This window comes from Leucopleurus acutus (assembly GCF_964270905.1).
Source record: "Leucopleurus acutus genome assembly, chromosome: 2".
In the NCBI taxonomy this organism is placed as follows: domain Eukaryota; kingdom Metazoa; phylum Chordata; class Mammalia; order Artiodactyla; family Delphinidae; genus Leucopleurus; species Leucopleurus acutus.
Genome location: NC_139143.1, coordinates 155,111,439 through 155,127,538, shown reverse-complemented (window position 1 = coordinate 155,127,538; position 16,100 = coordinate 155,111,439). Strand labels below are relative to the sequence as shown.

General features: G+C 54.0%; 2 protein-coding genes across 3 annotated transcripts in view; both read right to left on the bottom strand.

Moving 5' to 3' along the window:
* MKNK1 (MAPK interacting serine/threonine kinase 1) overlaps positions 1–1,602 on the bottom strand; it is a 42,549-nt gene extending 40,947 nt beyond the window's left edge. Inside the window, exon 1 of one of the 2 annotated variants that reach the window (XM_082833291.1) lies at positions 1,522–1,602. The gene's annotated coding sequence lies outside the window, so the exon portion shown is untranslated. The remainder of the gene's footprint in view (positions 1–1,521) is intronic. The other variant, XM_082833290.1, reaches the window with a different exon arrangement.
* A 3,089-nt stretch (positions 1,603–4,691) lies between these two features.
* Positions 4,692–13,036, bottom strand: MOB3C (MOB kinase activator 3C). The gene is made up of 4 exons (XM_082832340.1): positions 12,997–13,036; positions 8,975–9,443; positions 6,702–6,904; positions 4,692–6,377 (listed from the first exon to the last, which is right to left on the bottom strand). Exons 2-4 carry the CDS (start codon positions 9,390–9,392, stop codon positions 6,348–6,350), a joined length of 651 nt encoding a protein of 216 aa, XP_082688466.1. The 5' UTR covers positions 9,393–9,443; positions 12,997–13,036; the 3' UTR covers positions 4,692–6,347.
* Positions 13,037–16,100: the final 3,064 nt, after the last annotated feature.

The window sequence follows — 16,100 nt, the reverse complement described above, 5'->3', positions numbered from 1 at the left end:
CCAAAGTCTATATGGCAGGCAATGAGGCCCACCAAGGTTTCTGAGCAGAGATATAACATGATGAGAACACTGTCTCAGGAAGATCACATGGGCACCCATGAAAAGGATGCAAAAGGAACCAAATTACTAGATTACTATGGGAAGCTTCATAAGTATGTGTTGGAATCCAACAGCTCCTGTTCACAGAGCTTCTCACTGCCCAGGTTCAGCTTCATGTAATCTGAGTTTAAGAGGTGTTCCCTTGCCAGACCCGTTAACCGTCAAAATCTGCTAGCATAACAGGACTTCCAGACAAAGTAAAAAACCCAATTAACCCTATGGATCACAGAACAGGAAGAGCTGATGCGGGAGAAGTTGGGGAGGGAGCACCAAAGTCTCCACCTGGCCCAGCTCCACATAAAAAAACAACCCTGGATCTCCTCTTTATATCACTTCCAGCCAAGCCTTCTTTACAGGGGCTGAAGCTAAGTACAGTGGGGCCGAAAGCACTTGGTCAGAGGCTGAGGATCTAGTGAAACAATATATATGAAATGCCCAGCACAGTGCTGGGCACATGGGCACTGGTCAGTAAGCACTGACCCAACCTGCAAGGTCAGTTCCACCTATAAATCCCACTGAGGCTTCAAGACCTAAGTCACCTTAACTCTTCCCTCAAAGGCCTCTCTAAAGTACCCCAGTCCAAAATGACCTAATTCCTAGATATCACACCCATTTCATGTGCCAAATATTCAGCACCCAATTCATGACAGGTGCCATACAAGGTGACTCATGTAACCCCATTCAACCTTCACAATGACCCTCCTAAGCTCTTTTAATACAGGAGAAACTAAAGCTCTGAGAGGGGAAATGACTTTCTTGAGAACACACAGCTAGGAAGTGGCAGAGGTGAGATCTGAACCCACGACTGCCTGACCCAAACTCAAGCACTTCCAACACTTCAATCCTGTCACCAGCGATGGCCTCTGATCTGCTACTGACCATGTGACAGGTAGCCTGGAAACTCCCTATGGAGAGAGACGGTACCTGACACTATTCTCTCTCCTCACTGTACAGCGACCCACCTATGTCAGGGGCTTTTAAATGAAAACATCTAACTTTAAAATAATGGAGTACACAGATATGATAAATTCCTCACACGAAAAACTATTCATGACGTTGGACTGTCTGAGCCCTGAGCCCAGCCATATAGCCTGATAGGGACTGAGTCTCAAGCTGGCCCCAGGATGAGCTCCGACCTCAGCACCTGTCACAACCCAAGCCCCGACCCTAGGCACAGGCTGAGCCCGGACCGGAAACACACGCTGCACCCAGAGCTCGTCCCAGACGGAGCCCTGCCAAAGGAGAGCCCTAAAGAAGCGTCCCCTTCGGCTGTCCCCGCCCCCCGCAGCAGACTCTGGTCGTGACCTCGGGCCGTTCTGAAAGCCCCGACTGCTCCGTCCCAGGCACACGACTCATTCACAAACCCACCCCTCTTCCCGCACCATTTCACTGGCAGGGAAACCTCGCTGTCTGGGCTTTTACCTCAGCTGACGCCCGGCAAGGCCTGTCGCGCACACCAACCACCTGCTCGCTCAGCCAAGAACACGGAAGAAGATATACTAGACCCGAGGGGTGGGCCCGACGGCGTGTAGGGAGGAGCTGCGCCTGCGCCCTGATGGCCACGCCCAGCGAGTGTGGGCTAAGCAAACTGCGCAGGCGTGACGGGTGAAGGGCGGGGAGGTTGCTGGGATAGGGGGCAGGGCTTAGCTCCTTCTGGCCGTCCCTTTCCTGAGTGGAGGTCGGGAAACCCGGGAAGCGCAAGGAGGGAGGAGGCACGGCAGCAGCAGGTATAATTATATTTACCGAGCGCTTCTGCATGCCGGGAAGGAATTTTTAAAATCCCTTTTACATATGGGGAAATGCTGCCAGTCTTTTTAAAGACGAGAACGAATTCTGTAAAATTCCTTAAAAGGTTTGCGTGCCTGTAATTTCACCATGCGAGTTTCTCCTTGAGTAAAGTATTACCCCCAGTAGGTAATGGTGGTTTAAAATAAAAAACGTAAGAAGTTCATTTCTTGCAGAAAACTACCTGCAAATAAATTAATATTTCAACCAACCCCCGACCCTCCCCCAGGCTGCAAGTGTGATGAGGGAGTGAGAGTGCTGACTTGAGGTTAAGGCAGGCCCTAACTGAGTGTGTTTCCTCCGTTGTGAAATGGAAGTAAACATCCCTCCCTGCCTGTGTCAGGATTGCTGTGAGGTTCTGGTGAGCAATGCTCGTGAAAGAGCCTCTTGGACTTCCTTCCCATCATCCACCCGACAAATGTTCGTTCCCCTTCCCCTTCTGGGCTCAGTCTTCTCATCTGTATGATGGAAGGAGGTCTGGAGGTCTGGAACAATAGGGAACATTCAAGGCTTTGCTAGATTTCCCAGTCTGGGTGACGGCTGGAGGCAGGGCGGGTTCTCCCAAGCTTCTGTATTAAGTAAGTCACTTCCAGAATCTCTCAGTTCAACCTGAAAGCCCCTGTGTAAGTTGACCTCTCCCACCATCGCCTTCCAGGCCTATCCAAGCCTCAAATACTCAGAGGCTGTGCTAGCCTGTTCCCATCTCTGTTCCCTGAATGTCTCAAGAGCTAGATGATCCTCAGTCACTCAGGTCTGTGTTCCAGCTCAGGTTCTCAAAATTGCTGTGTTCCCTGCATGGCAACCAAGTTCAGTTATCAGCAGAGATGAGGGCTCTGGGGGGCTCAGAGAAGGAATGGCTTAAAGAAGGGCTCCCCAAATCAGATGGAGCTCCAGCCATGCCTGTGGCTCCCTTCACCACACACTCCACACAGCTCCTGATGGTGGGGCAGTGGGAGTGGCAGCAGGAAACTTCCAAGAGGCTGCAGTGTTCCTGGGGGCCAAGGGTGGTGGGGCATCTTTTACTCAGCAGGTGAATGCTCTGCTCCAAGGTGGGGAGAATGGCTGGGCAGCTAGGCTGCAGACGGCTTTGTTTTCCTGTTGGCTCAAGAGCCATAAAAATATTTGGGCAGGGAATGAGGAAGCAAGCCAAACTATCCCTCTACCTTCAATACATTGCCTCTCCAAGGATCCTCTCCTGCCAAGTTTTGCCCTATGGGGGGCTCTTTTCTCTGTGTAGCTGAGGCCTCAGCTCTCTCTTTTATCTCCTCCTTTCTCTGTCTAGTCTTCTCCAAGCATCCCTCTCTGAGTTTCTCAAAGTAGTTTTGTGAGGGCTTCCTGATGTATTCAGACATTCTCATGTAAGGTGCAGGCCTTGGCCACACAGTTCTGAGATAAGTCTACGCTCATATGGTGTATTCCAGAACAACTATGATCCCAGAGCCTGAAGCTTCTAAGAGTCTAAGCTGTCCAGTAATTGAGGAAGTAGTGCGTGACCTGCCATAGGAGGTATGCAAGCAGAGCCACCTTTTAGAATGCTGGACTGGGGCCTCCTCTGGTAAGCCAGAAGAAGGGGCTGCAGAGTGCAGGGCCTTACAGATCCTACAGCAATGAAAGGAGGGATACCAGGCACCAGGAAGGGAGCTAGGCAACTAGCCAAAGACAAAAGATTCAACAAGCTATTATATGTCAAGCATCTAGAGCTGTACCTAACACACAGTATTATTATTGTGAACGATCCACAGACTGTAATGAAGGAGCTTAGAGATCTAAGTCCCTCACTCCCACACCTGATCATGCAGTACATGCCAGAGTACCTTGGGGGCTGGGCTGGGACTAGAACCCAGGTCTCTGTCTCCCAGGAGAGGCACTGCACAAAGCCAGGCTGTCTCCTCGGGTAGAAGGAAGAGCTCTAGGTGGGCCTCTGCTGACTCTTAAGAACCAAGCTGGTTTTCAACTCTTGGCTGGGCAGTTGAGGGTAAGGGGCAGTGGACTGATGGCAAGACCTGAGCTAAGAGTGTCAGGTGTCTCCTGGGGAAGAAGCTCAGGAGTCAGCCCCATGTCTTGCCACCACTTGGAGCTCTAGCCAGCACCCGACAGACAGCCTTCTTTTGAGAAGTGTTTCCTCTGCTGTGATTACAGTTAGGGCTGTATTTCTGCCCTGTACCTTAACCCATTAGCTCCAATAAACCACCCAGATTAAGGGGGTGGAGTGAGAGTAGCCAGTGCCAGGTGACCTGAGCTGAAACAAGGAAAGACTTTCCCAAGAGACTGAGTTCCCCGAAGCCCTCCCCACTCTGAGGTTCCTAGCCTAGCCCAGGAATTCTGGGCCTAGGATTCTCAGAGCCCTGGGAAAACCTTGGTGACCCCACCCTGGAGAGCTGGGCCAGACATGACCACATCAGCCAGCCCTCCACATGGCCCAGGATCTCAGGACAAAAAGCCCTCCCTGCCCCATTCTGGCCCAGTTCCTTCCACAGCCTTCCCAGGAGCCATGTGGCACCCAGACCACAGCTTCCCACCAGGGCCTTTAGTTTGCCTCCTTTATTTTACCAAAAATAACAACAAAATTTCCCTCTGTTTCACAAAAAAATACATCCCCCGCCCCCTGCCGCATAATCAGTACTGGCCATAGCCTAGACTCCATCTTCCAATCCACAGTCCTCCTTGGCAGAACCTTTGACACCACCCCCCACCACCCCCCTCACACCAGAGCTTCTGGCAAAGCTGCTGGGCCAGTGCTTCCCTCGGGAACTTCTCTGGAGGCAGCTGTCCCAGGTCCAGCTGGCTGGACCCAGGAGCCCCATCTGCTTCCCCAGAGATCTGGCAGCTGCGGGGCCATGGAGAGGGGCATGATTTTGGAGTTTTGGCTCAGCAGACAACCCCAGCAGACCACAGGGGTGGTGGGGTACTCTGGCATCAGGCTAGAAATCCTTGCTCAAAGCAGGAACAGTTGTATCCTGGAGAGGAGCTGTCAAACCCTCCTTTGGAGTGCATCTCATCTCCCTGTGTAGCAATCCACAGGCCAGGAGTGGGAGTCAGAACCCCTGGTTTCCACTCCAGCTCCACAAAAGCTTTGCTGGGAGGCCTTGGACAGCTTCTCCCGCCTCTCCTCTGGCTTCAGTTTCCTCCCACGTACGTGGATGATTCTGAGTGAGACTGGATGATCCTCAGATTCCTTCTGGCTCTCCATCCTGGTCCCCCAGCCTGGAGTCTCCAGGAGAGGAGGGCCTTGTCCCTGCCTCAGTTTCCCCACCTGTGGGTCTGGGCGCAGGGCTGGGCATGGCCAGTGTCTCTGTGGACAGCTATGCTCTGAGATCCAACCAGCTGGAATATTTCAGGGATGGTTGGGAAGGAGGCAGGTCCTTGCAGGATGGGGGCTCTCCAAGCCTGGAAGAGTCCATTCACAGCTATGTGGTCCTCAATGTCCCAGGTGGGAGATAAGGCTCCGGAGCTTCCCAATTCAAGCTCACTAGCTTTGTGGGTTGGAGGATTATCTTGTGCTGGGCTTCAGATCCTCACAACCACATCTGGAGATTCAGGAAGCTAGACTGGAGTGTATGATTCCTGATTTAAGGACTGGGGATCTTTGTGGACATGAAGAATCACCCCTGACGCCCATGAGGCTATCTATAATCAGGCCTTCTGGAGGCAGAGGGATGAGGGAAATGACAGCTCCTGGGCATCTCTAGCTGAGCAAATCAGAACCTATGGTGGGCCAGCATTTTAGTCAGGGCAGGGCCCCCCTTCCTACCTCCCCCCATCAGTGGCTCCCCAGAGCTCATGCTGATGGAAGATGGTAGCCTGGAAGATTCAACCATGGAGCCACATCTGCCACCACAGTTCCTGCACTTACACACACAGTCAGACACACCAAATGGGGAGACTGACTCGTCACCATTCCTAAGTGGTCATGGTCTGATGGCCCTAATCCCTACTTCCTCCTTCCTTCCCTTCCATCCATCCATCAATTTACCTAACATTTATGGAGGGCCTACTATGTGCCAGGAACAGCCTAAGGCACGTAGCTCTCACAGACACACCCCACAGTCAAAATCATACACGTACACACCGATATACACATGTCATCCGTGTCCACTCACTCATAGGCTGCTCATGCTCTTGCATCTTTCTTGCCGTCACTTCAGCCACATCCATGTTCCCCAAACAGGCTTGGCAACCACCGTGGAAGGGTCAAGTGTCAGAGCAGACTAGACTTCATGCTAAGGGTTTAGCTGCTCCTTTTTACCTGTCTGCCCACCTTTAAGCTCTTCCCTACTCCACTCACAAACAGTCAGGGGGACATGTGGGCAGACTCCTGAGAACCAGAAGTCCAGGGGCTTTGGGTGTGTGGAGGGGCCCCAGGGACTTCAGGTCCCTCTGCTACCAGACTTCTGAGGGTCCCCTCCCTGGCCACTCTGTGTTCAGATGGTCCATCTGATGGGCAACAAGGTCCAGGTCTGGGCTCAGTGACAGATCCGCTCTGTCATCTCCCTCTGCAGAGACACAAGGTGGGGAGGGGTCAGTCAGAGCTCAACCTGCCAGGCAGCCCGTTTCCAAACCACAGGGCCTGGCTACTCTTCTGCCCGAGCCTGGCCCCTTCCCGCCACCACCGCCTCCCAACTCCAGGCTGCAGATCTGTGTTTGTAAACTGATACTTGAATGAAGTCGCTATTAAAGTACAAAATCCATTGTTAAATGAATTGCGGTCCCCTAACATATCCACTTGGATATTGGATTTTCTTAAAGCAGGTAGCCTTCGGATCTGAAAACTCAGAGGCTAGCCCTGGTGGGGGAGGGCAGTAGGGGCTTGGCCTCACCAGTGGCTCCAGCTCCCGCTGGTCCACCAGGCTGAACTCACGGATGAAGTAATAGAAGTGCTTGTAACAGGTGTTGACGTGCGCCTCGGCCCCCATGCTGAGAATGCTGTCGAAGTGGTGGATGTAGACATGCACAAAGACGCGGAAGAGGCGGGTCAGGATCTTGGTGCAGACCTGCTGGAAGTTCTTGGGGAAGGGAACTCCTAGGGGGCGGGATGGGCAGATATGGGGCATCAGCAATCTGATGACGAAACTCTGCCCAACCCTGCCCTCCCCGACACAGGCAGCCTCTGCCCAAGATGGCCTCTTCCCTAGCACACTTCCCTGTGGGAAACAGAGATCAAGGTTTGCTTTCTCCCATACTTCCCTTTTTAATGAAGCACTGTGCCTCTCCTCTGCTGAAATACAAATCATCTTCTGATTTTCCCATCACCCTGAACAGGACTCTGCTACTTTGTTGGGTCACTGACCAACCCTTCTTAGACTATAATAGAAGTTATGCCAAAACTCACCCCAGAAACATGCGCATCTGTAGGTGCTCGCACACAACACCCTTGGATGCAGTTCCAAGGAGAGTTCATCAATATCTGGGGTCCATTTTTAAGAATATGGGCCTTCAGGATTGAGTCCTAACTTCCCAGCCTGGCGCCTGCTCAAGGCCTTTCATGATCTGATCCTGACTTGCCTCTCCAGCCCTACCGACTCCTTCCCCTTCGCAACATTCACACGGCAGGCCCCAGACGCCAATCCTGAGAATTCCTAAATCTTCATGAACAAGTTCGTATATCTCTCAGTCCTTCAAATAGTCAATAAGACTCACAAGAACCTTCCTTCTGTGAGCCAGGCCCTGTGCTGGGTCCTTTGCACCTTTAGCCTGGTATGATAATGGGTATGGCAGCCATTCTAGATCTGATAAAACAGAGGTGCATAAATGTGGAACCACTTGCCCAAGGCCACACAACTATTAATTAGTACAGACTGGAGGCAGGATTCAAGCCCTCTTTGCACTGCACTGCAGCACCCCTCGGATAAATGCCACAGACCCTGCCAGAGACAAGGTCCAGGACCTGTGGAAAAGGCACAATTTCTGTACAGTCCCCCATGCTCACGGTGGAGATCTTGGGGGCTACTCTCTCTTCTCTGCGGTGGCAGAGCCATCCCAGGATTAAGGCACAGGCACCTGGGATCTCACAGGCCTGGGGGTGAAGACTAGAAGGGAACAAGCGGTCAGACGCAGGCCCACACTGACTCTCCCCACTCCATGAGGCCCTTCCCCTTCCTCACTGCTCTTGGGTGGGGCTGAGCCCTGTCTCCCTGTGAGCCCTTCCAGGCCCAGCCCAGGTCCCTCAGACTTGTCCTGTCCGTCTAGATGTGGGGCCCTGGGCCTCAAGAGACCTGAGCTGGTTCTGAGTCCCTCCTGATTCGGTGCACTCTCCCTCTCTCTCGGCCTATTTCCTCTCATGTGAAGTGAAGATACCCATGTTGGACATGATAGTGCAGGAAATGGAAGGCCACTGACTGGGGAGGGGCGTGGGCACTGATTTGTGACTCAAGGCCCTCAGCATTCAGACTTCTCCCCTCCGGGCCTGACCACCCTGCCCCGCCTATCTCTGATTCCCATAGCCTTAACACAGATGAACAGGAGGCCAGGTGGGGCGCGGCTGCTGTGATGAACACAGGGTCATGCCTGCTCAGCTCCTGAGCCAATACCGTGTCTTGCTGCCCTTGGGTGGGGAAGCCGGGCCAGGATGACATCATTCATCTCCTCTCCCCACCCTCAACTGCCCAGGCTGCCCAGCTGAGAAAAGAAAAGGCTCCATGGATTGGGCTTGACAGGGAAAATTCTGCCTTCAGAGCCCACTGAGGAGGACATACCGTCTGGCCCCCATGGGGCCCCACCCCTTTCCCTTTCCTGGGGCCAGGAGTCAGAGGGGACTCCCAGGAGGCAGCAAGTCAGATCAGCCCAAGCAGGGCGGGCGACCTGCTGGGAGAACCTTGAGGCACTTGTTCTGGAAGGTTTTGAGAATCACAGTGGTCTTGCCAGGGTGTTCCCTGGAGGGACACTCAAGCTTCAGACAAAAAGAGGCCCCAAACTAGGAGCCAGGCAGCCCTAGCTCAAGATGCTCGATCTTGAGCAGACACGATCTCCCTGAGCCTCCGTTTCCTCTTCTACAACATGGCTGTATCAAGCTAAATGCCTCATCTGCGCGATGGGCTCCGCTGGCTCCCTTCCTCCCTAGCCAGGCCTGACCTGCCTGCCAGGCGGCACTCACCCACGCGCGTGGGAAAGACATCCTCGTCGTTGATGAGGCCCTCAATCCAGTCCATGAGCAACGCCATGTAGCGAGGCGCCGAGAGCTTGGCCGGCCGCCGGTACTGGTGCTCGTCCTGCCAGCGGTACTCGTAGCGGGGCCCACCGGCCATGACCGGGCAGCTGGTCTCGCTGCAGCGCTCGGCCATGGTACCGTAGATGAGGTTGATGCGGTTGAAGAAGTCCACCACATGTACGGCGATCCAGTCGTCGATGTTCTCGCCCGGTGGCAGCCTCACCACACTGCGCAGGTCCAGACCCGACTTGAGCGACGCCTGCGCCTTCTTATACAGCTCAAAGCGCTGTGTGCCCGGCTCGAAGCGCTTCCGCGGCCTGAACGTCTTGTCTTTGGCGAACACCTGCTTCAGGCACAGTGCCATGGCCGGGATAGGCCGAGGGCCAGGGGTCCAGGGGCAGGCCCTGAGGATGCCCTGCCAGGGCCAAGGGCATGGGGGAGCATGGTGGTCAGGTCCTTACCAAATGGGCTGGACTTCCCAACACATCATTTCCCTCCCACCTCTCGGCTTTTGGCCTGGAATTCTCTGCCTGGAATCTAAATCCTCCTCATCCCCACAGTCCAGCATCCTGCCCTATTTCCAGATACCCTAGCTCCCCCTGCCAAGCGTCCACAGCCCTCCCATCTTGTTTAGTTTCCTCTCCACTTTCATTGTGTCTCAGAGAGGGCTGGGCCTGGGCTCCAGACAGGTGCTCCTCAGACTTGCTGTGAACCATTAGAGAGCTGGCAGAGGCTTCCTGCAGGCAGAGGCCCCTGCAGGAGGCAGAGGCCTGGACAAGATGACCTCTGGGGATTCCATGGGCTAATTGGTAAAGCGTGGGAGAGCCGGCCTGCATTGTCCTGGGGCTAGGGGGAGAGCCCCCACCCTCGGCTTCCTCTGAGATATCCCGCAGTCCATCCGGCCACCGGGGATTCCCAGGGAGCACAAGGGACTTTTCTACCAAAAATGTACTTTCCTTTTATTACCCTGAAAGGAAAGAGCTCTCGTATGGCCAGCTGGGTGGCCTCTGAGTGTGGCTGCAGGCACTGGAGGGAGGGGGAGGTGGCAGGTCTAGAAGGGCACCACTTCCTCCAGCAGTGGCTGGAGATCCTTCCTCTCAAGCTAGCCTCCTCCAGCCTGAAACACAAACCAGAACAGCCGGCGGCCCCTCCCACTGCACCTGACATTCAGTAGGCATTCCTACAGCATGTACTATGTGCCCGGCCCTGGAAGGTAGGAAAATGCAGTCAAATCACCCAGCTGGGCCCATCCAGAATTCAGAAGGATTTGCTTTGCCTCTTAGAATTGAAGGATCTCAGTCTCCGAACAGACTTTGGGGACGGTGATAAGAGCCCCAGGCTTTGAGGCTGGAGACCTGGGTTCTAGTCTCATCCACCACTGCTGGGTGACCCCTACAGCAGGCATGGATTGGGCCATGCAACTTCCTCCGTCAGTCACAGGCCAAGTTCCTGGGACTTCCAGGGTAGTCACCTCATCTCCCCTGTGAGTGTGTGAGCTCTTGGGAAAGGCAGAGCCAAGTACCCACTGGAATTTAGCCACATGAGCACTGATCCTGACCCCAGACTGAGCACTAAGGCTAAGTGTAGGCTAAACACTGAGCTTTTGGGCTGCAGGCTGAACTATGACCTGGCCCTGACCCTGGTCAATTTGAGTCCTGGACTCTAACCCTAGACTGAGGCTTGAATACAGCCACAAAGCCTGGCCTTGACCTCAGAGCTGACACTGGAGTATTTTCCTTTCTCACATCTCTAGAAATACTGGGACAGGTTTGGGGAAGGGAGGGTGGGAACAAGGTGACAATTGGATGTAACCAAAGGTACATGTGGGTCATCATGTCAGACAAGTCAAGCTAGTGGAGAAGTCTAAAACACACAACACACAGGCCATGAAGGGGAAGTCAAGTAAAATGAGAGGAGTTTGGAGAGTAGGGGCAGGTCTCCCAGCAGGATCTTGTCCTCTTGAAGAAACCTCAAAGATGTGGCAGGTCATCCATCCCCTACCCCTCAACTTCTCACCCAAAGAAGTTCCCAGTGTGGGACTTCCTGATCCAAGAGGAGATTTCCATGCTTGAATTGCAGCCTGCATTCTAAACTCTGCTTGGGGCAGGAGCTTCCAAAATCATTCACACTGCAATTAGGTTGGGTCCCTGGGCTCTCCACCTTTGCACAGCCCCTCTCAGTGACAGCTACCAACAGACCCTCACCCTGGCATTCAACACCTCACCCTAGCTTTCCTGCCTCACTTCCCTACAGAAACTACCCTGGGCTTCTTCCTGATCCCTGAACATGCCCCCAACTCCTGCTTCTGTGTGTTTTCTTACACTGGTCCCTTGGCTTGACTCACACTGTCAGGTTGAATGCTACCTCCTCCCACAGCCCCTCTGCTGAACCCAGATCTCTTTGTCCTTAGGTGGAGATTACTCTTTGGCCATTTGGTCCCCCACCAGCCCCACCCCCCAGCCTCCGTCAGGGCCTGGCACATAGCGGATGCTCAGGCTTTAAGGAAAGCTCAAAATCAAGAATCAAAGGATTGAAATAGCCCTGAGAAATCAACTGGCCCAACCCACTTCTTGTATGGATGGGGAAACTGAGGCCCAGTAAGGGGACTTGAGGAGACTGCATTCACACAGCAAGTTATAGGCAGGGGATCTCCAATGGCAGAACTGGACACTGGGATAAGGTGGGGCATGACAACTAGTAAAGGGCCATTTTCCTGCACTGCCTGGTCGCTGGTCTGGTGGAGATAAGGGGAAAGGAGGGGAGTGGAGGGAAAGGGGAAGCATCTTCCCATCAACTAGACCAAACTAATTCCTGTTCCCCCAGCACACCGAGCCTTCCCCACACCCCACAGCAACTTTGGTGTCCTAACCAGTGAGCTAGAGTCCCACCTTCCTGCTGCAGAATTTCAAGGCCCGGGTCTTTCCCCAGGAAAATGAAAGCTTGGGGGTGGGGGGATGGATAGATGCCCTTGTATCTGTGCCACTTGTCTGTCTTCACTTCCCACTCCCATCCCTTTACTGAGTTTCTAACTCTCACAGAATCTCTGTCCCCTCCCTGAACTTCCGAACCATGGCCATTCCCCCTCTTGGCCCCCGTTTCCTAACTCTGGATGTCCCTTCACTCCTAAAGTGGCTAGTGACGGCTTGCTCCCTGGGTGAGCATCTGGGTTTCCCGAATGAAGACCACAGAGGGGCCCTGCCTGCTTCTGATGCTCAGCCACACCTGCCACTCCCCCAGGCCTGACCCAGGATCTTGGCCCCAGTCTGAAGCCAGAATCCAGCCTAGAGTAGTGCGGGTGTGTGTGTGTTGTGTGTGTTGTGTGTGTTGTGTGTGTTGGTGTGTGTGTTGTGTGCGTGGTGTGTGTTGTGTGTGTGTGTTGGTGTGTGTGTTAATGTGTGTGTGGTGTGTGTGTGTGGTGTATGTGTGGTGTGTGTGTGTGTTGTGTGCGTGTGTGTTGTGTGCGTGTGTTGGTGTGAGTGTGTGTGTTGTGTGTGTGTGTTGGTGTGTGTGTGTGGTGTATGTGTGGGGTGTGTGTGTGTGTGGTGTGTGTGTTGGTGTGTTGGGGGTGGGGGCAGGCGGGAGGGCTGAGGGCTGAGATCCAAGAGAAAAGTAGAGGCGAGGACTCCCAGCTCTTCCCCGCGGCGCTTGGCCACCTACGACCACTCCTCGGCCTCTCCCAGGACCCCTGACGCCCCTGCCTCCCCAGCCCAGACGCCAGGACAGACGGGTCGTAGGACCCAGAGGAGCAGGCCTGAAATTTCCGCCTCCGAAGACACGCCCTCCTCAACCGACTCGCCTCAACCCCAGCCCCGACTTTCCAGCTCAGAGCTTCGGACACGGACCGAGGGCTGTGGCCAGCCTGCTCGGGCACAGGTCGCCTCGGGACGGTGCCACGCCGGGACGGCCGGAGAAATGAAAGTGGAAACGAGGCTGGGCCGTGTGCGCGGCGGGGCGCGAGGGGCACTCACGGGGTCCGCCGGGTGGGCTAGCGCGAGTCCACTCTGGCCGCGAGGTCACATCCCCAGCAGGCGGTCCCCTCCTTTTGCTCGTCGCCGGCCGCGCCGGTCCTCTCGCCCGTCTGCCTGCCGAGCCCGCGTCGCCCTCCCGCCCCAAGGCGACGCCAACTCCGCCCCGGCCCTCCCTGCCCGGCCACGCTGCGGCCAGGAGGCGGAGAAGGGGCGGGGAGACGGGACCCCCCCAACCCCAATACCCCCGCCTTTCCGGAGAGTCTGTATCGCTCCCCCAGCTTCCCAGGGGCAAAGGACTAAGAGCTGGCCCTCTCAGGAGGGCCAAGGAGGCAGCCTCAACTTCTTCGACTGTAAAATGGGGACAAGCCCAGCTTCTGTCTGGAGCTGGATAATGGTGGTTTCCTTGCCCTCCTAGAATCTTCTGTGTCTCGTGTGTCCCTGAGCTGGAGATCACTATGCACTCCCATACCCTCAGCTCCTGGCATAGTGCCTGGCACATAGCAGGCACTTAATGAATGAATGCCTTGGGTACAATGAGCTGAGTCCCTTACCCCAGCCCTGAAAGGACTGGCCCTCAAGAGTGCTCAAATCACAGAATTTCACCTCCCCCACCAGGGCTGGGGTCTTGACTTAGGCTGGGCAGATGGTCCTCACTCCTGGGCGGAAGTCACCCCATTTCCCCCACCACATTTTTGTTCCAGCTGTTCCCACTTTGGGATAGCTTCTTTCCTTACTTTCTTCCAGCCAAATCCAAAGACTTCAAGACCTGATTTGCTTTTGCTACTTTCTACTTGGGTTCTTCCTCTGAGGGCAGACAAATATTCTGCAGCAGCACAAAATGCACACGGTGCGCCCCAGGCCCAGGGACCAGTTGGCTGGCTCTGCCCTAGGGTGGTAGGGAAGGTTCGAGGCCTTCTAGGGTGGGAGAGCCAAGGCAGACAGATGGGCTACAGAAGTCACCTTGGAGGGGTATGAGAGGTGAGCAGGCAGGGATAAGGGAGAGCTCGAGGCAGGAGATGGGCATTTACATGGCACAGAAGCCCCACTGGGCTCCCCTTGTGTCTGGATCTTCTGCTTGCTGGATGGCATGAGAACACACTGGATCCTTAAAAATCTTAGTTCATAGAACTGAAGATTCTTTCTTTTGTTGAATACCTATTTTTATCCCAGTCTAAAGCTCTCTTTTTTTTTGGTGTCTGAGTCTTAACTCAGCCCCAGATCCTCTATAGGCCAACATTTGCATGCTCTAGTGTATGCAGAAGGAATTCAAACCTAGTCCTTCATTTATTTGATATCGTAATTAATACCCTTTATTCAGCATGGCTGTGCACTGAGAGCAGGGGATCAGGTGACGGAGCTGACCCAGTTGCTGGCCTCAGGTGCTGACAGGTCAGCTGGGGGGTCAACACACAGAGATAACACGAGGTCCGAGCTTAGTCATCCAGTTGTGAGAACACAGTTATGGACTGACAGCGAGCACTTGGTAAGTGTGGACTTATCGGCGTGAAACACATGGAATACCCAAAGTGGGTGCTTTGAGGAGAGTTTAAAGAAAGCAGTGTTTACAAGTATAGTCAGGGTGTAAGGAAACCACAGGGATAGCATATCACCAAAGGACTAGTAGCCCTTTGCTGTCTATCCTGAGCTGGAGGGAGGGGTAAAAGTGGGAGCCACGAGGATGGCATTACTGACCAGAGCTGTGGCCCGAGCTTGAGGGACATACCCAGCCCACAGCAATCATACTGCAAAAGACTGGGGGTAAAAGGGGCCCCACTTCCCTCCCTCTGATTTCTGGCAAGATTTCCCCATTGGCCAAATCCTACCAGAAGCCAAGGGCAAGGGAACCAGTTGATGCAGCCCATAGAGGTCAGCCTCCTGGGACCTAGAGCTTGGAGGAGGAGGTTGGAGTGCATCTGGAGGGGCAGTGGAAGATACTCAGCACGTGGGCCCAGGGACTTTGACTTCACAAAGGAAGTAGAAACTGCTTGTGCTTTCCTTATCATTCAGTTCTAAATATTTCATAATTTCATTGTCATTTCCTCTTTAACCCATGGATGATCTAGAAGTGTGTTTTTTAGTTTCTCAACCTATGGGAGGTTTATATTTCTTGTTGACTTCTAATTGTATTTCATTGTGGTCAGAGATCATGGACTGTAAGATTCTTTGGAATGTGATGTGACTCCCTCTGTGGCTTTGTACATGGTCATTTGCTGTACCTCTGAGCTGGGTTTTATAAGATAGGCAGGAGTTTGCTTGCTGAAGAGTGAAAAGCATGGAATCTTACACCGTGGGAAATTTAGATGATCCGTTTTGAAGAAACTTCAGAAGTTCCCAGCTTATCAACAGAGCCCCTGGGTGTCTGCCTCAATACAAGCTGACAGGCTGGCATGTGGGATGGGAGGCAGGTGGAAGGGTTGGGAGAAGCCAGAGATAGCCCAGATCCCACAAACATCCTGTACCCCCTTCCTGTGACTCTCAGTCTGGGCTAGCGAGACTGTGTTCTTCCAGGAGGCTCTGTTGGGGCTGAGAAGACCCAGACCTTGGAGAACAAGGTCCAGGCTTTACCATGTATTAGCTGTGTGTCCTTGGGTTACTCCTACCCTCTCTGATGGCATGCTGTAATACCACAGCACTGCCTACCTACACAGGACAGGCACTGTTCCCTGACACTGTGTCCTGAGTATGATAAGTGCTCACATAAGGCCATCTCTGAAGCTTGGCAGGAGTCGTCAAGGACCTAGTTGAAGATGTACCCTCTCCCACTGCATAGCCCAGGCTCCTTGATGGGAGAGCCAAGTGGCAGTGGAGTGGTGTCCAGACCTGGGCTCCTGCCCTGCTCTGTGTCTCTGGGAAAGCCTCTGCCCCTCTCTGGGCCTCACTTTTCCCCATCTGTACCACAAAAGCATCTTCCAGCCATACCATTCCAAGTGCCTTATCAAGACCAGCTTCCTGCTCCTGCCTCTGTGGGCCTGTACCCAGTGACTCCACTGATACAGAGTGACCTCTCCCTGCGAACTCCCTAGCCCCTCCCATGCCAGGAAAGGCCCCCCAATCCCAAACTTCTCCCAGAATGAGCAACAGTAGTCCCAGCTCACCCCACCAGA

Excerpts from the sequence above, each read along its gene's own strand:
- MOB3C (XM_082832340.1), bottom strand. The coding sequence starts at position 9,392 with ATGGCACTGTGCCTGAAGCAGGTGTTCGCCAAAGACAAGACGTTCAGG. Across the intron at positions 6,905-8,974 it reads TGTCTTTCCCACGCGCGTGG|GAGTTCCCTTCCCCAAGAAC; the intron begins GTGAGTGCCGCC and ends CCCGCCCCCTAG. Across the intron at positions 6,378-6,701 it reads AGCGGGAGCTGGAGCCACTG|AGGGAGATGACAGAGCGGAT; the intron begins GTGAGGCCAAGC and ends GTGTCTCTGCAG.